This window comes from Scomber scombrus, chromosome 10 (assembly GCF_963691925.1).
Source record: "Scomber scombrus chromosome 10, fScoSco1.1, whole genome shotgun sequence".
Classification (NCBI taxonomy): domain Eukaryota; kingdom Metazoa; phylum Chordata; class Actinopteri; order Scombriformes; family Scombridae; genus Scomber; species Scomber scombrus.
This window is the reverse complement of record NC_084979.1, coordinates 25,981,856-26,002,488: the sequence shown is the minus strand read 5'-3', so window position 1 is coordinate 26,002,488 and position 20,633 is coordinate 25,981,856. Positions and strand designations below refer to the sequence as shown.

Sequence of the window (20,633 nt, the reverse complement as noted above, 5' to 3'; positions counted from 1 at the left end):
GGGAACAAATTACAACTATTCTTTCTCACTTCTGCCCCCACTGGCCAGACACAGTAATAGCATGTCAATCATCACCTCATCCTATATTTCTCCTTGCCTGTTAGTTTGATGTTTTTTTTTCTTCTTTCCATCTCCTGATCACACTGTGCACACAACTGACTGAGATCAAAGAGCAGCTTCAAAGCCGGAGCAGGAAACTAGAGCTAAAGGGGTTCTCTCTCTTTCTACCTCTCCCTCTCTCCTCATTTCTCAACACTTCTCTTCAAACAGCTCAGGCGAGCCGAGTGCTGAGCGAGGCAATGTCTGCCAGAGCCAGGCCGTACCCTCTTCACCTTTCCTTTTGCTTTATCTCGCTAAGACAGTTCTCAGCAGAGTGCCAGGACCAGGTATCACTGAAAAACCAATGGACTCCGAAGCACTGAAAGGTCTGTGCCCGAGTCGAGGACTAATAACATCAGGAACACTAAGCAGGTGGGTATCTAAGGCCACAGAGAAAAGAAGCACCTTTCACCCACTACTGGTATTTGTCATGCTCTCAACATACACAATTGCGGTATATTATACAAATCTTTAATACTTTAATACCTATTTTCAAGTACTTGATGTAAACAACAAGCAAACATATATCTCGGAAGAAAATGAAATCACCTATCCAGAGGACAGAATCTACAGTTTGTTGTCATCCAGCTAGAAGGTTGGAAGGTTACATCACCCTTGTAGCTTGTGACGGTTTGGTTTAAATCAGGAGACGCTTAGTATTTCTCATTCACATAACATGAAACAAACTCGTGAAACATGTTTTATGTCTGTGTTCTTCATATTTTTTTATTTTTTGCCAAGTCCCAGATCTCTTTTCTCCGACTTATGTTTCGTACCTTTCATGAGTTAAAAACTCACGGTTCCAGTTATGCAAACTTTCAACGGCTCTACACTCCCATTTGAGAGCTTTGCTCCCTCTGTAAAGCATGAACCGATTTTGACACATTAGTGAACAATTTAAAACAAAAGGATCTTTTGGCACTTGGTCAAACTAGACCCACGCAGCTAGGCTTCTTATTGTCTGTGCGAAGACATTGGTGGTGGTCGGATAAAATCTCTCATAAGCTGGCCAACTGGAGCTGGCATGACTCATTGGCACTTGATAAAATCAATGGTGAACCTTTAGAACACATCTGATGTGTGATACCACGCATGCAAAGAACACATTAAGTTGATCAAGTCCCCAAAGAGGTACAAAGAGTGGTTATATAATGGAGAGTTTTAGCCTACAGCAACCAATTGGTCTTATCGGGTCTCTCCTCACTAGTAGCTGTACCTATGGTACTGTATGAGCAGCAGAGTCACAGCAGTGACAGCCACAGTGCAGATGATACACACTCTCCTCTAGTCGATATAGGATAAATAATGTTTGTGAAGCAGTTGGATGGGCCGGGGCCAGGACGGACAAATGGAGCTGTTCACATGACGAGCTACTGCAAATATCTACGGAACTCAGTTCAACTGAGCTCCCTTTTGTTTGCAAAAACTCAAATAAACTTACAAACAAATAAAAACATTTGTACATTCACATACACTGATTGGCAAGTATCCCGGTACATATACAGATGACCTAACTACTGAAGAAATCCTTGGACACCAGAGTGATGTTGATTTAAGGTCATCTTCTAAATACACTATAAACTTCATCTTCGTTGTCCTCAGTTTAGGTGCAAGCATGCTGGCTGAACTGTGACCATCACGAGTGGAGTTCCATTGACTCTTGGATGATGAGCACAAGTTTCATGTTTTTCCTGTACACTTCTGATTGGATAAAGACCAGAGGTTTTGTCCGTGTCATGTGAAGCATCAGTCCGAGGAGGGAAGGAGTGAGAGAAGACATGGACCATGGCCTGTTTCACTACCACACTACCCTGATGTGGTGTTACACTCTTTATGTCTTTATACAACAACATTTACGGGATCTTAGGTGGATATTTTGACTGCAACTCATAATATTCAAATGTACAAGTACAAAAATAAAATCTGAATGCGAACTCAGCTGTCCAACATGAGATCTGCTCCTCTGTTTCTCACCTCATATGTGAGTTTCTGACTGAGGAGAGAACAAATCAGTCTCTCCATTTGCGCTCACAGTCTTGCAGGAGTCTTCTTCAGTATGACACAAACACACAGACACATGCGCACACACACACACACACACACACACACACACCATACAATTTCCTGTCAAACTGAGAGAAAATATCCTTTGAGAAAAAAACCCAAACAAACAAAAAGTAAATACAAGCCATGTTGTTGCCTTCTCTGCAGATGTTCCTTCCTTACGCCATTATGATCTCCAGTTGCAGGTACCCTGTTTCAGTCTGTGCACCCTTAGCTGGCACCATAATGGAAGGAGGTGGGAGAATTACAAACTAAAGCAGTTGTATGTCTATCTGGCTGTGGATACAGAGGTCCCAGGTCTGGTTCGTGGTTGTGGCTCCCACGATGAGAGGTAAGTAATGCAGGACCTTTCGTTGGTCCAGTAGAGTCTGTGGTCCTCTTTCTCTCTCTCTTTCACTCTCTCTTTCAGTAGGGGTCACTCTCAGCTCTCGAGGGACATGGCAGAGATGAGCTGCTCCACCTTGTAGGCCAGCCTCTGCTTCCTCGCCTGTTCATCCTGCTCCAGGGCTGTTGTAATCTGTTAGAAGAAAAAACTTGTGTCAAATACTAGCTGCGCAAATAATTAGATCTAATGATATTTAATAGAGAATGATAGGTATCTCCATTTTTTCCCAAAACCTATTACAAACTTATTTCTTTATGGAGAAGAGTATTTTTTAGGTTTCTATATGGACAACACATGAAAGAAAGAGAAAAAAAATTACATCACTGCCGTTGTCTTTGACAACATTGAGAAATATTTGTGTATTAGCCTTTTCCCTTTTTATCTTCTGAGCCCTATCTTGTAAATTGGGCATTTGTCAAGTTGGGTTCAAAAGGGATTCAGACAGGCTCTCCTCTCTGTTCTTTCATCTGGTGTCTGCCTTGTCAGGATGAATCTATGTCAGGGTGACATTAACATGTATGGCAAAGGCCTTTAATATGAATATAAAAAGGAAAAAAATAATACCATGACTTTATCACTTCTGATATGGATCTCTATATCCACATACTGCAGTGCTTATTTCAACATAAGGTTTCTGGTTTGGACGTTATCATGTGAGCACGCACAGTGCTCACACTGGACTGTATGTCCACATGTGAATGTAAACAGGGATCCATTTCGCATTAAAAAAACATATAACTGAACTGCAATGTTTGAGTTTGCAATGTTGTCAATAATTGATACTTCAAACAAAATAATTCATTGACCGCTAATGTGCAATGGGTAATTTAAAATATTCTGAGGTAATAGATGAATAATGAATCAAGTTGGAGAAAAAACGTAATGTACAGTGCTTAATTTATCAATGTTGAGTAACACTTGCTTTTTTTTTTGCTTCACTCATTTATTGTCTTTGGCTGCTGCACACATATTCAGGGTCACTCAGAGGCTATTTCAGTGTAGGCAGGAAAATCAAAATCAATTGAAAATAGTTGATTTTGTCTGAGAATTTTATCAACCAAACTCTCTTACTATACTCAATTTTGCACTTTCAGACTTTCATTTAATGTGTATCATGGGTCAACTGACAAGAATGTCCCAAAATCTTTACTTCCTTCTCTGCAGTAAATCAGAACCACTCTGTTCGCTTTTTTATGAGTTTTGGTTTTGGAGGGCTAACAGCTCCACCAGCCGTGACACAGTTAAAGATGAGTTTTTTTTTGCATAGCCTGGCAGACCTGTGTTTGCTGCCTCTCCTGTTGTAGAACACAGTATCTGTCTGCCCACCTCCCATCTTCCACTCATCTGCTTAAGTGCTCTTAAAAGCTGGCAGCTACAGGCGGAGCATTTCCTCCTCCTCATCGAGCCCCGATAGCAATCCATTATTAATCTGTAGCAAGGTATGCAGGTGCAGCTTCCACTGCCATCTCGCAAATCCATTTAAGTAGGCTGCAGCTCTGGCCTGGTTAGCCTGACACACAGACAGCCTTTTGTTAAAGGCTGAGTAAGAATGTGCAACCGTTAACGGTGCTAGATGAGGTTTGCACTGCATTCTGGGGGACAGAAGATGCTGCAGGAGTGATGGGTGCATGTGCTTGAATATATGTGTGCAAAATTAGTTTGTTTGCATACATTTCTATGCATGTGTGCGTCAGGCATCTACAACTGCAGAGGCAGCAAAAGCAAGTGTATGAAATTCATGGAGAGCAAAGGGGAAGCTGACTGGATAATAGGTGAAAACAGAGGCAATGTATGGGAAGGATGGAGAGAGAAAGTGAGAGAGACAGAGAGAGAAAGAGATACTGTGGTCTAACATAAAGGTCAGGCTAATGCTTCCCAGAGGAGGAGCTGACATTAGAAACAGAATGTCTCCATAAATGCTCTCTCTCGCTCTTCCTTCTCTATCTTCTGTGCTTCCTGTGATCTGACAGCATGCGTGCGTGTGTATGTGTGTGTGTGCATTGCCTATGATTCTACTCATGAGAGCCCTATATAACAGATAGCCCACTCTAACTCAGCACGAATGAAAGGACAGAGCAGCATGCTGAGAGCTTGTAGACATTCACTTTCTACTGTACAGATCAGACACACTGCCTTGTTAAGCTCAGGTCTCACTAGACCTCTGGGCATTGGGGAAGTCTACTGAAGACTCTGAGCTGACCTCACTAACCTTTGCCAGTTATGAAGAGTCTGAGAACACCAAGGGCAAAATATACGTACATTTAAGTGTGGGGCAAATTTGCGGCACGCCTTTCGTTCAATTTGCGCTTGCAATCTGCCAGTAATTAGTGCCTGATTGACTAAGGCAGCAGCTCATTATGCAATCAGCGCCTGGGACTGCCCTCCAGGTAGAATTTACAAGTGAAGGCACTCAGTATGTCGTTCAGTGGAGGAATTTTTCTGAGATCACCAAGCTCAGGAAAGAAAGGATGCTGTCCTGTTGCTGTGTACAAATACTCAGTATTTTCTTGGACATTCTGATGTAGTTGTAACACCTTACACAATTGTCTATTACACAATAAAGTATGATAAAACCTCTTCTGTAGGAATTTATACTAGAGAGAGAGAGAGAGGGGGATCAAAGAAAGAGAGAAAGCAGGGCAGAGTGGAAAAGCAGATCCATTAGAAACACAGTGTCTCGCTAAAGGTTAATATTAAGGTTTAATGAGCAAAAAACCACAACTGCTCATTTTGTCTGATGAGTGCTGAAATTTCCCAAAAAAGCAGCAATAAGAGAAAAGTTTTAAAAAATCAATACATATTTGTGTGGCAGACCTTTTGTTTTTCTTCTTTCCTACCAAATGAATCATCTCGTGGTTCCATCAGCTTTTACTCTAGGCTTGAGCCCCAGGTTGAGAACCACTGGAAATTACCTGACTGTATGTAATGCAGAGCTGGGCGATATGGGCAGAATGAAATATCACAATATTTCTGACCAAATACCTCAATATCGATATTTTGACAATATTGTAGGGATGATTATCGTCGCTTTCACAAAATATTAACGCAATGAGATTTTTGATAAATAATCATCAGTAATGTGGATATAATGACAGATAATAGAACAGTCTGTTAAGCTCTGAACATTACATTTTTACAGTAATGCAGCCTTTAAATGCGGGAAAAGACAATTCTCATTCCATATCATGATAATATGATATTCAAAATCTAAGACAATATCTATAAAATATCACAATATTGATACACTATTGATTTATTGCCCAGCCCTAATGTTATGTAGTTGAAACTAGTCCACCTTGACCTGCTACAGCAGTAAAATGCTGCATAAACATTGATGCTTCGGTCCTAACAAACTACTAATGTTATACATAATATTTATAAGTTGCTACTAATAGTTTTGTATTTATTCTTAAGTAGGAATTTTAAAGTTGGACTGAATACTTCTTCCACCAGTGTGTGTACACCTGCCTGAAAATGACCGGCTGTTACAGGCCCCACAGCTGTGAAGGAGCCAGCGATGGTCAAGCATGAATAAAACAGCTGATGTCAATCAGCGATTACATACACAACTTCAGTGCTGTGCCTGAACTAACACTATGCTTCATTAATTCCTGCAGAATGTGCACTCAAGCACATTTATCAAATCTTCTTCTACCGTTTGCGAGATCCTCCCTCTTATACAGGTATAAAGGAGAGCGGTGCACTTAACTGCTGATATGCAGACTGCTCCTTCTGATGTCAGGCAAACTGGCATTGATAAATAACACACACAACGCTGGGCGCAGACTGTATCCAAACAACTTTGCTCGTGTAAGGTGTGTATGTGTGTGTGCAAATATCACTAACCTCCTCACTGTACTTGCTGATGTAAGAGTAGATCTCATTGAGAGCACTGAGCATGTTGAACTCTGTGGAGTGGAGTCTGGCCTGTTCTGCCAAATAAGCGTTCATGTCCTGGTCGCTAATGGCTGGCAGCCGGTTGATGTCAGCGTAGTACCTGGGCACAGAGAAGGGGCAACACTTGGCATCACTCACAGAGACTCAGTCAGTGTAAAAGCTCAACTGAGACCTAAATTATTTTTATCGTCAAATTTATGGGCCATACTATCACTTTCACTAACAATGCCAGCTTTCTAACAGTCACTCACAAAATACTTTTACAGAATCAGGTTGAGAAGTGTAGGAAAAAAGAAAGAAAAAAGAGAATTATGAATCAATTTCCTGAAAATCTCCATTTCCATTGTAAGAGGATACAAAAAAGACGAGACAGAGGGGATCAGAATGGTGTATAAAGCGAGTGCATCAGCTCTTACCTCTCTACCCAGCTCTTGTAATTGGGGATATCTTTAGCGTAGAGCAGCTTATTGGATGGGGAGTCTTTGCCCAGGCGGTGTTCTGAAGTGGAGCAAGAATCCATAAAGGTCTGAGCTACTACAGACAGACAGGCGTCTGTGATGCTGCTCTTATGGATGTCAAACACGAACTGCGGGTTCTTGATCACGTTCACCCAGAAACGCAATGGAAGGCTGGAAGATGGAGACAAAGAGAATGAGTAAGAGACCGAGAGAAGTAAGCTCACTTCTCATTGAATTATCTGACAGAAGGCAACTCAAGCCTACTTCAATATACTAAAAATAGATTAATCATGTGACTGTTAAGTCGGTATTCTACGGTATAAAGACTCAGTTGATATCAATCTTGTTTCTGTAAAAACGGCCCTTACCAGTTGCTTTTCCACGTGTGACGTACGTCTGTGTCATGAATGCCGTGTTTGTCGGCCTGCTCATCCAGGAAGTCAAACATGTATTTGATGGCCAGGGGAAGAGTGCTCCCTCTGTGAACTGTACTGAACAACGTCTCAAACAGATCGTCGACGAATTTTTGTAGTGTTCCCTGAGAGAAGAAGGAAGTTACACTGAGATTAGCGATTCATAAAGTATGTGCTGATGCCTATACAGATACAGGTGTGCTGACACATAGAAATGTATGTGAGAAGTTGATGTACCTTGGTAGCTAGCAGCCTGGTCAGATAAATCTCTGAAACCATCTTGCTACCGCGGTCTCCTTCCTTCTGGTCTCCATGTTCGTGGTTCTTCACCAGGTGCCACACCTTTACACCGCTTTCTAGGTCAGGGGTGATCATGGGAGCTCGTGAACGCAGGCTGTCTGGACTGCCTGTGTAGCGGAATGAGGAGTCTGTCCAGGGAAGAATAAAATAAATACAGAGTTATCACTGGGCCTAAATGACTGTGATTACAAACGCTTCCCTTAGGTGCAGCATCATGTAAATTAAGCATGTGCTGCTCACCTACAACAGCGCACACACAGCCGCCCTCATTTCTCATTTCTATCTCTCCTTTGTAACTCATTACAAAGCCAAATCCTCTCTGCTCCTCCTGCTCTAAGCCATGCTGTAAAAGAAATTGCGGTGGTGGATAATTTCATAGAACAGCAAAGTAATGAAAGGGAGGGGGAAGTTGTGGTCCTTCGCATCGATGTGTGGTATCCCTGTTGAAACTAAAAACCCAAAGGACACACGGGACCATGCCATCCCTTTGTCTTAATACATCCAGAGAGTATTTACAAAAAGCTACATATTTGTTTCCTGCTTTCTATCTCTTTGATGAATCATTTGATTATTATTTTTATTAAATTTTCATTTACTTAACCTATTCATTCTCCTTTACATATCCCGCCTTACATAACTCCTGCTTCACTCAGCGAGACATGGTTGAGCCTGGCTCCTCTTAAAAGCACTCATAATTGGCTGTTCAACGCAACATTGCGCCGACGCCATGTTGAAATGTCCCTGTCAAACTCTAATCAATGCATCAAAAGATACCTAATATGTTAAGCACTGAAGGCACCCTCCTTCATCCATACATTATCCTTGTCTCTTCTCTCATGTTCCTGCCTCCTTGCTCTTCACTCAGTTGGAATGATGCTGGTTTCAGTTTCCCTAATTAGCTGGCATCTACTCCAGGCAGTGGCTCTCTAGAGATTCAGGATCTGAGCATCTCAATGAGGATCTCTCTCACCTGGCTTCAAAGGCCGAGCTGAACAACAAAGCTTTGTGCTGCCAATACAGCCACTTACACCTTTCAAATAAGACCAGCCTACACCTCTGGAGTGGCCACTAGGGACCAGGGCCTGAGTAGATGGAGCGTTGAATATATGTGCCCGTGTGCAGGGTGGATTGAGGTTCCAAATCCCATCTTAATCCAGTCACTGGTTTTTACTGCTCTGCTCCTCCCTCGTCCCCTCTATCTTCCCTTCACCCTCATCCTTTTCCAACTCTCCAAATGCTAAGCAGTGACCCAGAACCCTGTTTTGCTGCAGCTCCCAGCTCCAGGACACAGCCAGGCATGTGTTCAGGCTGATTTTAAGGCTAGAAGGGGGGGGGGGGGTGCTGGTGGTGTAAATTGAGTCAAGATGCTAAGTGTTGACCGTTAAATTGGTACGAATCCATCAGCAGGTGTCGAGGTGCAGCTGTGCCTGCTGTGCCAACCCATGATTGATGAGGGACGAGCTCATGCCAGCAGAGCTTCTGCTTTCTATGCCATGCACATCTAACTCCAGTGCTGGAGCACCCACACAGAAATAACAAACAAAAAGTAAGAGGAGAGTGTAAAAGAGTACATCCTCTCTTGTAATTAAGATGATATCTGAGTAATTCCATGTAACTGCTACCGGGTTTAAAATTCAATTTATCAGAGGAAGGTAAAATTAAGCTTTGACATTACAATAACAACATAATGTAGAGAGAGGTTCTTCCCTTTTGTTACATTGGTAGTTATATGTGTTTACATTGCTTTAGGCATCCATCATCTTCCTGTATCTTCCCACAACCTTTGTGGTGTTTTGTCTAAAAGAGAGTAATGACTCAGTGCTCTGTAATCTTCTAAAGGTCATCATAGACAATATTCATCAGATCTGTTGGGAATGTCACTCCACATCCTTTTACAGTACATAGAGATAAAGGTCTTGTTTTTGAGAGGTATCCACTGTTTCCAATCATTTGTAAATACAGAGTGTAATTGCTCTGAAGAACATGGATACTGTTACACAGCTCCTTTTCTGTGTTTAAAGGCAGTATTGCTTTCTAGCCGCAGTCCTGATAATTGGCCATGCTCACTTATCTTTTTCTGTTTGTGTGAAGTATCATTCACACAGAATAATTAGCAATCACAAGTTGCCTAGTACTGCTGCGTGAGTCTGGCATAGAACCAAATTTGGCACCCAGCAGCACAAAATACAAGCATGTCTTGAATTATGTGTATTCATGTGTGTACAAATACTGCATTCATGCATGTGTTTGCAAGTGTGCATTAAACTGGAAGCCCGCTGAGTCCTGCACATAATGCCATCTTCATTTTAATATTATGGCTTTAAAAACAAACAACCTTCCATTGGCTATATGACCCACACTCCCCTCTTCTTTATCTCTTTCTCTTTCTATTGTTATCATCCAACATAGTTTGGGCCTGAAGTGCAAAGCAAACTGAAGCACGCACAGTTGGAGTCCGAAAAAGGCTGCAGAAAAAACCTCTGCAGCAAAAAGAAGATCCAAACAAAAGCTGACCATCGCATAGGAGGGAGTGGATTTGGCAAAAAACCACATTGATGTGTCTGTGTGTCAACAAGAGCTACATTTAAAACAGTACGGAATGAACTATTGATTAACTACTGAATAGACATGCAGATACATCAATAATTGCCTAATATATACAATATACTGTATGGCATTTATGAAATGAATGTAATCAAAGTCAAGGCTACAACAAGTGTATGAAAAGAACAATCTGGTCTACTGACTCACCATATCTGCTGATGGAGGTGCGTGATATGCTTGCTGAAGAAGGGATATTGTATGATGAGGTCTGTTTGGGCACCAGAGCCACCACGCAGCGGTCCGACACCTGTGTAAAGAGACACATATACCATGAGGTTTTGATCATTTTCATATTCTGTCCTTTATTTATGAAAAGCCTTTATGGTGCAGAAGGTACAGAAGGGGAGTCATTCTCTAAAACCCACGATGTATACATGCAAAATGCTCTCACAAATATGTTACAGCAATGACAAGACCTTCAATGAAAAATCCAATGAGCAAAACATATCCTAAACTCCTCCACAACCCATCCCATCCTGTCATGTTTGTGCTCCCTGCTGTTCCCTACCACAGCCCTATGGCATTTTTCCTCCCGCAGAACAGATTGCTGTGGCTACATGATGGCTGTACTCAAAATGACTGTCATTGTCATCCCTTTCTCAAACGTTAGAGACATGATGTAAGCTTTGGAACTGGGATAAGATGCTAAGAGAGAGTGAAAGACAGAGAGAGAGAGAGTGAGAGAGAGAGGGAGAAGGGAAAGAGAGACTGACAGAAGGAGAGAGACAGTGACTAGAATGCTGAAAGTCTCTTCTCATGTACACTTCACACCCTTAAAGAAATTGGGGTACGCAGGTATAATAATAGCATTAGAGCAGCACAGAGTCAGAGTCAAAGAGACAGATGAAGAGAAGTGGCTGTGTAAAAGATGGTGTATCATGAATAAGAGACACTGAGGTTCATTCATTTCCCTTTCTGTGGTTTATATTTACAAAGGGCTTTTGGCCCTTTATGATGTGCTCCAGTCACTTCAGATAAGCTGAGAAAAACTGATGCAACCTACATTAGAAAGGATGTTTTATAAGATACTATTTAACAGAACTCTTTGATCAGTTTAACAGTGTAAATTATTGACTGTGAAATGGCAATCTCTACAATGATGCTACGCCAACACATAACATTTTAGAAAAATACAAAACACAGCACACAAAACTTGTGTTTCTTTCCTGAAAGCCAAGACAACAAACAGCTTGTTGGCTGGCATTTACAGTCCACCCTGAGGAGGGATTTCTGCTTCAAACCCAGTGAAGAAAAACTGACGAGCCTCCAGTGGAGAAATAAACAAAAGGCAAATGCCAGGCTCCAAACAGAATACCTCAAAGAATCTATATAAAAAGAGAAAATCCATTTCATTTGCTGTTGCAGGAATGGGCCCTTGGCCATCCCTTGCAGGAGAATAAGCTGCTGGGGTGTCGGGATGTCGGGATGGGCGTTTACAGAGTTCCTCCTTGTTCTCAAGATCCAACCGCCTCTCATCCTCTCTCATTCTTATCATCACCCCTTTCTTCCTCTCTTCTCAAACTAATCTCGGCTGTGCTATTAGCCGGAGTTGCCATCTGGCCTCTACTGGCCACAATGGAGAGACACTTGAAACTGGGGATGAAGTCTGGAGGAATCCTCTTAAAGATGCATCTCTGTCGCCCAGGCCTTTTGGAGGGAAATGAAAAATGGTCATTCCAACCTCGACCCCCACCCACAACCAGCATCTTTGACCTCTCTCTTTTTCTCTCACCTTGGCCTCCTTCTTATTTCTCACTTCTTTCCTAAACCTAATTTCTTCAGCCACTCTATCCCAAAGCCTCCTCCTGGCTGACGACGCACAGACCAACTCTAATGAACCAACAGCGTAGATGTCCGTGAAGATTCTTCTGCTATTCCTGTGATACATTTTTCTCTAGGGAGCATGAAATAACTTCTCTGTCCCCTGCTTGCCTTTACGCCTCCCTCCATCTCTCTCTCTTTCTCTCTGCTTTTTATGGCTGACAGAGAGGATACAGCAGAGATGGGTTCTTGTGATAGAGTAAATGATTGAAGGCGTGCAGATTCGCCCTTCAGGGATAATCCACTGTGGGGCTGATAGTGGGCAGGTGTGATAAGGGCTGTGGGCCCCGCCTGTGATAAGACCTTCCATTAGACAGTGCAGAGCAGACCAGACAGCAGAGTGTGGTCAGCCTCTATCTTTTTATTCTCAACCCTCCACACACAACCCACAGCCCTGGTCCTAGCCTGTTACCCCTTGGTGTCCAATCTCTCCTGGACTCATGCCCTAAGATCATGATGCCTATCATGCCTGTAGACTCAGCCCAGAGGCTTGGAAACACACAACTTGTGCATATGTGCATTTCTCTTCAGGATATGATGAATTTTCAAACGGGCCACTATATTAGATGTCTCTTGGGTATCACAAGGTGTCAAAGGAAGAGTTTAATGCCAATCTGCAGGTCTTTCCAATGCAAATTAAGTTGGTTTAAATTAACTAGTAAAGAAAGAAGCACAAACAACATTGTTTATGAGGTATTTTTACATATTTCTCCAGAACTGTTCATCCAAACAACTTCACACTCGACACTGCAGGCTTTGGATCCTCAGCAATAAACCTGCCAGGTGTGAAGTCAATCGGATGAACGGTTGTCAAGATGTGCGAAGGACACACATACATACATACAGACAACAGAGATACAGAGTTTCCTTCCTTTATAGTTAGATGAAATGTGTCATTCAAGAATCAGTGTGAATTCTTACAAATGCTTGGAGCGGCAGTATGACTCTACATGAATCTACATGTTCCCAGCTGTCTGGGATGTTTATTCAGGTTTACAAAGGGGACCTGTGAGCAGAGACCGACATAGCATTAGATTAATGAGCAGATTGCAAAGTAGTAGTATCCATTGTGTCTGGGGCTGTTGAAAATAGCCCAAAATGCCCTAAGTGATGTCTGCAAGGTGGGTAACAGGATATAGCTGGCAGGCTCTCCTGGTGTGGTCATCAGTGTCTGCTCTCCCTGTTCCTTCACCGCAGAGAGTAGGACAGACAGAGGTCACCAGGCAGCAGGGGATGGAAGTTTGCAAACTGACTGTACTTTTCATTTTGACGCAGTCTCAGCCAAGTGAAAAAGCGAGCAGTCTGCCCTTTACTGTCATTTATTTGTGCATTAGGAATAATATTCCAGACAAATCACACACTGCCTATGTGTCTGCACAAATGGATGTGGCAAACAAATATTAATATGCTGGAAAAGCCACTGTCCACCTGTAATAAATCAACACCTTGTCAAACATCATCAATGTAATTACTCACACCGTGCCCCGGTGAACACTGCAATGGTCTGTTTGCAATTTGAGTCATCATAAATAACCAAAGCAGTCTGACAACTTCAGTTCATGACAATGTCCTGTTTATGAGAATGGCTAATGCTGTCCTCGTACTAAAGTGACTCAAGTATGTAGGATGTCTGATTCATGTGGCTGTGGGACTCCTTGGGATCTCTGCTTACTGCCAGGATGCTATCCAGTAGCAGCAAGGTTAGCACTCACATGTCTCAAGACGACGGGGGGTGGGGGTGGGGGTGGGGGGGTGGAGAAGAAAGAAGGTGTGATGAAAAGCTTTGCTTTGACAGGGAGGAAGATTAATCAACAAAGAAAGATCCAAATCAGCAATCAGCCAAAAACTCTCCAATCTCATAAATCTTTTATCTCAAATCCTGTTTGTCTATATGCGTGTGCATTGTGGGTATGTGTGTGTGCACATGCACTGCGTGCATACTGAAGTGTGCTTGTATCTTCTTCCATCTTTATCTATGCAAGACAGATTGTAAAAAAAAAACAGAAACAGAGAGAGCAGGGAGGGAGGATGGGAGTTTTAGTCCCCAGCCTATAAAAACCAAGGTGTTGAATAAAGATTCTGAACTAATTTCAAATGTGTGCATTTATGTTTTTAATTTTGGTGTAGCAGGGAGCTGGGAAGATGTGCATTTCCATATCCAGGTTATGTAAACCATTATTTCCCATGTGGCAGGGTAAATAGCCTATAGGGTTTCTTGGGCTGCTGTGAGCCCTTTGAATTTTAATGCCTCTGTCTGGTCCCTGTGTCTCTGCTATGGGAGAATTAGGAAAGACTCAAGGTGATGCTCAGTCTCACTTTGCATATTTCAGGGCCATTTCGCATCTACCTCGTTTGGTCCTCACTTTCAGACGTTCCAGTTTGATCTGATCCAAAATTAGAGGTGTACCACGGTCTGGACCAAACAGCTGAATCTTCGTCTGACCAAAAGTGGTGGTCTCAGTCCAGATCAAACTGAACCACGGTGAGGTTTGTTGTTAGCGTGAAGGTATTTTTTGGATGGTTCAGACTTTTGGACCAATTACAGGATGTTCTGGCAGACTACTGTCAAAAATGAGCTATGGTAACACATGGGGAGAGGAGGAGACCAAGTATTTAATTGAAATATGATCCAACAACAAAAGCAAAAAGTTGTATTTTCTGAGAGTAATGCCACCTGAATATAAAGAAACTGTAGTATATATAGTATAATAGAATATGGCGGCAAAGAAAATAATCTGTTCATTCATTTTTCTCCAATTATTCCAACAGATAGAAGATTAACCATCAAACTGACAACACACCAACATCTGAAACACTCCTGTCTACAGACCGATTGATGACAAGTATAGGGAGATGCAGCCCATGTAGGTGATGACAACAGGATGTTATTAGTGCTCCCACATGCAAATCAAAACTATCTGGATCAAATGTAAAAAGTGCAACAAAAACATGAACCTTAGTGCGTACTTTCAGGTGTGAAAAAACACACACCTCAGATTCCCTTTCAATATTTCCTCTTTACCTCTTCCCATTTTTTTCAAGCCTTTCCCCCACTCTGGGACCTAATGAGCTGCGCTCCCTTGTTGTAACAGGCAGCCAGATGTGCTGTTGCAGCTGCCAATACAATGGAATGGTGTGTGATGCAAACACACACATGCTCACACACACATTGCCAGCTCATCAAAATGGTGCTGATGCACAAGTGACTATGTTGCTCTAACCCTTTCTCCTACTACCAACCTCGCTAATGTTTCATGCTCATCGTCTTTCTCCTTCTCTTCCCCATGTCGTCCAGCAGCCCGCTGGCATCTCCTCTGAAGTTGCACAATGTTGGGCCTTACTTTCAGCACAGGGACCCTTAGATCTGTGATCAATAGATGTCCTCAGATCTGCTTTTGAACGAGCGAATAAGTGAAGTGGCCACACACGCGTTGCTGTGTGCCCCATAGCATCTCCCTTGGCTAACGATGGCAGACAGACTGTGATGCAGACAGACTGTGATGAAGAATTGCAAAAAAACAACAGAGGGGCCCATTATGGTGTGGTTGCAAACATACTGCACCGCTTCACCAAGGATGAAAGCATTACAGATACCACAGGAGAAAAGGTGCTCAGAGCAGGAGAGGAAGAAAGTGAGAGGAGGGGAAATGGAAGGCAAAAAGAATGCTCATTCAGTGGGTAAGAAGGAAAACATATGGGAAATGGGTAAGGGAAAAAATGCAAATGAGACAAAAGTGTAAAAGAGAAATTTTGAGACAGTGGAGACAATGACAGTAAGGACAGCATGGAGGGTGACAAGGGCAGAAAGACAAAGGAGAAAGAAGTTTCATAGTGCCAAGTCCTTAAGGACACTATGATGTGTCCCTTTTTCTAATGACTTGTACATCTGCTAAATTGCTGTGCTTGCTATGCTGTGGCAGGAATGCGGACTGACCGCCAAGTGTGAGGACTTGACCTTGCCAGACCTTGTCCCCATTTTCTGCTTCTAGATGGAGTTGTATCTCCTGGCCCCATGGTCCCGGTCTCCAACCTCTTATATGCATACACAGCTGCATCTAAGCCCCAGCCGGTGATTTTGACCAGGTAGCCTAGAATCGAGCGTCATGCAGTCTTTAAGCAGATGGTCCCCCTTGGCTGACTAATGAGAGCTGGCTGACCGTGTGCTGCGAAAGAGTCATCGCCCGCAGAGATGGCTGCCTTCTTATTCTGCCTTGCTTGTTTCTTTCTTTATTCATATTATTCCTCTTTATTATTTCTCTCTGGCTTTCTCTCACTCTCTCTTGGTCTCCTCTTTTCATATACAACTTATAAAGCCTTCAATTTTCCTGAAAACTGAACAACTCCTCTCGTTCATTTTTTCTTCCTCTTTACCTCCTCTCTACTTTTCTCTCTGTTAAACAAAGGGCAACAGGTGAATCCATGGGCCTTCAAATTGTGGGGTGTGAATTGAGGTTCTGCATGTGAAGAGAAAGAAGCAGGCAGTCACAGCGGGACTAATTGTTGCTGGCATAAAAGTCAACGGGGCAGAGAGAGAGAGAGAGAGAGAGAGAGGGAGAAAGAGATGCTGTCCTCCTGACTGGAGCAGCTTCATCTCTCCAGGGAGGAGGGAGAAGTGTCGGCTGAGATGCTGAGAGTTCATCGCGCCTGCCACCTGTATAGTAATTGTCCTCTATTCTGTGAGTCACTTGGATTACAGCGGACATGGGCATGCAAATGAGGAGCTGAAAATTGGCTGCCTAAAAGTCAAGAGCAGGAAACATCAAAGTTTAGCAAGGTATGGAGTGCATTTCCATAATAAAAGCCAGAGAAGAAATTGAACTGAAATGATCCCTTTTCTTCGTTTGAGAGTTAATTAAGGAAAACGTTATACTAGAGTTTTTGTGTGTATTTACCTGGTAGTGCATGAGAGTGTTGAGTCTCTTCCAGTCATTTTCTATCTTGGTGGTGATATCTTCATCCTGCAACACCACACGAGCCATTCGTCCCTGACGCCACTCTGGGGACACAAACATACACAATGCATTAGACACAACTCCCTATGCAATCTATACACTATAGTGAGCCACAAAGAATGTAATTTGTCATTGCTTTCAGGGGAGAGTTTTGGTAGCATAATGTATGTGAAACCACTGCTGAAGAAGATGGTTTTATTGTGAATTAAAATGTGAAGAGTAAAGAGTAATACTTGATGTGTGATTTATGCAGTGCCTTCAGTGAACTTAACAAGGACCTCCTTATCACAAAACAAACTCTTAAAACACTTTTCTTTCAACCGTTTTTTGCCTTTTAGTTGATGAAACGTCACCCTCCGCGACTCCCAAAGAGAGCTATCTACACATTACCCAGATGAGTAGCTATCAACAGCCAGTGCTCTTGTAAGGCTCTCAGGATGTGTACTTCTCTCAGACTTGGATTGACACGCATCTTAATTAAACATTACACATGAACAACTTCAAGATGTATATGCAGGCATGCTGTACGCTTTAATTGGTACTTGTGTAGTGGAAATGGTGTCCTATTAGCATACGCAGCGGTGGGCCCGTCAGGGTCAGAAAGAAGAGGAGAGCAGAGAAGACGAGACAGGTTTTTAAAAAAGCTAACTATGAGAAAATCACATCCTTTCAAAAGAAAAAAAAAAGAAACAGTGGGAAACAGGTGGAGCTGGCGGCAGCTAGTGGCTGACGGCTCGTTGTGGGGTAATGAAATGATAATAAGGGTGGTGACGGGGATGTGGACAGCCATTGAGGCTCTCATGCCGGGAGTGATCATTGATTTTCTCCTCTGTTGACTGGGTTTTATTACTTGTCCCCATGCCAGATGACCACATGATATCCCTGCCTGGCACAACATCCTTCCGAAACTGTCGAAGCTACACTCTGCTCTACAGAGTAAAAGAAAACCAACAAAAAACCCACAAAAATGATATACACAAACAGACATGTACAGATCCACCTACTCAATTATTTTCAAGGTAATGGACTGAGGAGAACAAGAGAGAGGACAGTGAATGGAGGAAGAGGCATATTGTGATGATTTGCAGCAAGTAGAGAGGGGGGGGGGCTTTTGTTCTCTCTGACCATGTGAAGAGAGAGAAAAACGAGAGGGACGGGGCAATGAGAGGCAAGATGCGGACAGGCGAGGATGGAAGGAGCAGTCTGCGTGGGAGTGGAGCCCAGCGTGAGGCTGGCGAGCCTGTCTGTCAGCTCTTACCTGGGTCAGCCAGACAGACACATCACAGACGCAAAAACACATACACACACATACACGCACACTTCTCGATCTCGATCTTCTGTGTCTTATTGGCATTACCAGGCAGTGAAAGCAGCCAGACGGAGGGATGCACCACACACTGTCAGTCAGTTTGATAGAAAGCCTGGCAGCAGCACACTGAGCTGGCTGGCTGGCTGTGCAGCAAGAACACAGCTTTTATCACACTAATGCACTGATAATCTGTACACATGGCTAGGTTTTCTCCCACTGTTACATTAATCTGTGGGTGTGAAGGACTTTACACCTGCCAACTGCATCTGTGAATATCTGGAATGTGTGTATGTGTGTGTATATGTGTGTGTGTCATACCGAGGTCCATGTCGACAGCACGTGGCCGTTGAGAATAGGGCATGTTCTTGTAAACAGCATCAAGGATCTTCTCCTTCACTTGGGTGATGGTGTCACAGTTCAGCACCTTAACTGGTATCTCTGGGCTGTTTTCATTGTCTGGGTTAACACAGTTCAGGATCTGGATTGCACAGATAGGGAGAAATGGAGAAAATAGAAGAGAAAAATTACAGAATGAAATAAAGGAACAGAGAGAGAGAGGCAAGAGCTGTCCTGTTACTGCCTGAACACGGGTCCAGCTTGAGGCTTCGCCCTCATTAGAGTCTCCTTGGAGCATGGCAGGAGCTTTGAGAAACCATTTCCGCTCTCGCTGGCATCCCGAAATCTAATTTCACACCTTCGGCGGGACACCAATTTCCAGCTCTGCCGGGGTATTAGCACGTAATGAGCCAAATTCCCAGTCAGAGCAATCAGAGCATTGTCATGTCACATGCTGTCTGTGTGAGTGCTTTGTTCTGTGTGTGTGTGTGTGTGTGTGTGTGTGTGTGTGTGTGTGTGTGTGTGTGTGTGTGTGTGTGTGTGTGTGTGTGTGTGTGTGTGTGTGTGTGTGTGTGTGTGTGTAGAGGAGCTGTTTGGTGTGTTCAAATCTCCACAGCCACCTACCCTGATGTTGGACCAACACTGGAGCCTGTGGGATCATTAGTTAATTTTCTTCCCACTAAGGAAGCAGGAAACCCAACACAGCAGACACAGCTATGTCATTTAAAAAAAAAAAAAGTATAGTGAAAAAGTCAAGAGCTGCCAATTCTGCAGAGTATCTGTGTTATGGGTCTACCAGTGTGTTTCTGTATATCTGTGAGCCTCTGTGAGAATTCCTGGTGTGCCTCGCGGAGTGTGACGTACCAGGGTTTTGTACTCGATCTGCTGGCGGATGAGCTTGTCTTCACTCAGGGAGTAGCGGGCCTCTCCAGTGATGGCGTCGATGGGCCCCTTCTCCATCTGCTGCTTGATGGCGCAGTACAGCATGAACAGAGGCTCCCCAGCACACTCCTGTGAACACACACGAAGGCAGACAACCCCACAGATTCACACATGAGAGAACATCACAGCATAAACACAACAATTCTCTAGACTGAAAACACCCGCAAGTTTACAAACTGTGCCGTACATATTGGAAAATGTGCAATCACACTTTTTAAATTAGACGCTTAACAAGATACACAAGATAGATGGAGATATGTAGGCGTAAACACATACATATGCAAACACACACCGCGCATGTTGCTCGGTGCACTAACCTTGAGGAATTTGTGAAGGAGGAAGGCGAACCAGTTTGTAAGCATCTTCTCCGCAACCGATTCCGTTCTGAAATTACATGAAAAAAACAAGAAAAGCAAAATATAACTCTGTTTTTTCGCTTGATATTCCAAAACTTTCAGATAATAGAAGTGTTCCATTATTCATGAGGCTATGTGCGAGACTTCAGGGAGGTTATCTTGGCGCATCCTGCCATTGGTTTTGCTCATGTACTTCCTGCAACTCTGCGGTCACAGTGAGTGAACAGAACAGAGCGGAGCAGAAAGAGGGCATCTGTGCGTGCATAGTTTGCGTGCGTGCACATTTTTTAAAAAGAGTGTGCGCTTGAGTATGCACGGGTGGGAGTGTGATCGAATGTGTGTGTGTGTGTGTGTATATTTGTGCCTATTCACGTGTGGTTGAACACAGCGGGACATCAGCAGCTGTGACAAGCCTCAGCTGTTGAGAGAGACGAGTGCTGTCACAGCCAGGTAACGCCTGATCACAGCCAAAACGATCTCTTCTCCTCTCATTTCCTCTCTTCTTCATCCCCTACCCTCCTCTCCCTTCCCAGTCAATCACACATGGAGGTACAGCCTGCTGCTGGGCTTGATTGGGCATGAAAACACACAAGCGTGCAATGACCTCTCAAATGTTTCTACCGCAGAGCACACAAGCGGACTGTGTATACCTCTTTTATGATTCCTGCTCATATCTTTCACTGAATGCCAGACAAAC

General features: G+C 43.3%; 1 protein-coding gene across 1 annotated transcript in view; it reads right to left on the bottom strand.

The window, feature by feature from the left end:
• Positions 1-1,384: 1,384 nt before the first annotated feature.
• Positions 1,385-20,633, bottom strand: part of plxna2 (plexin A2) — a 140,632-nt gene continuing 121,383 nt past the window's right edge. Inside the window, exons 22-31 of the mRNA XM_062426570.1 lie at positions 19,898-19,964; positions 19,503-19,649; positions 18,621-18,780; positions 16,934-17,037; positions 10,368-10,467; positions 7,554-7,744; positions 7,272-7,441; positions 6,862-7,074; positions 6,395-6,545; positions 1,385-2,680 (exon numbers count right to left, since the gene is read on the bottom strand). Coding sequence (XP_062282554.1) covers positions 2,585-2,680; positions 6,395-6,545; positions 6,862-7,074; positions 7,272-7,441; positions 7,554-7,744; positions 10,368-10,467; positions 16,934-17,037; positions 18,621-18,780; positions 19,503-19,649; positions 19,898-19,964 — 1,399 coding nt within the window. The 3' untranslated portion in view covers positions 1,385-2,584. The remainder of the gene's footprint in view (positions 2,681-6,394; positions 6,546-6,861; positions 7,075-7,271; positions 7,442-7,553; positions 7,745-10,367; positions 10,468-16,933; positions 17,038-18,620; positions 18,781-19,502; positions 19,650-19,897; positions 19,965-20,633) is intronic.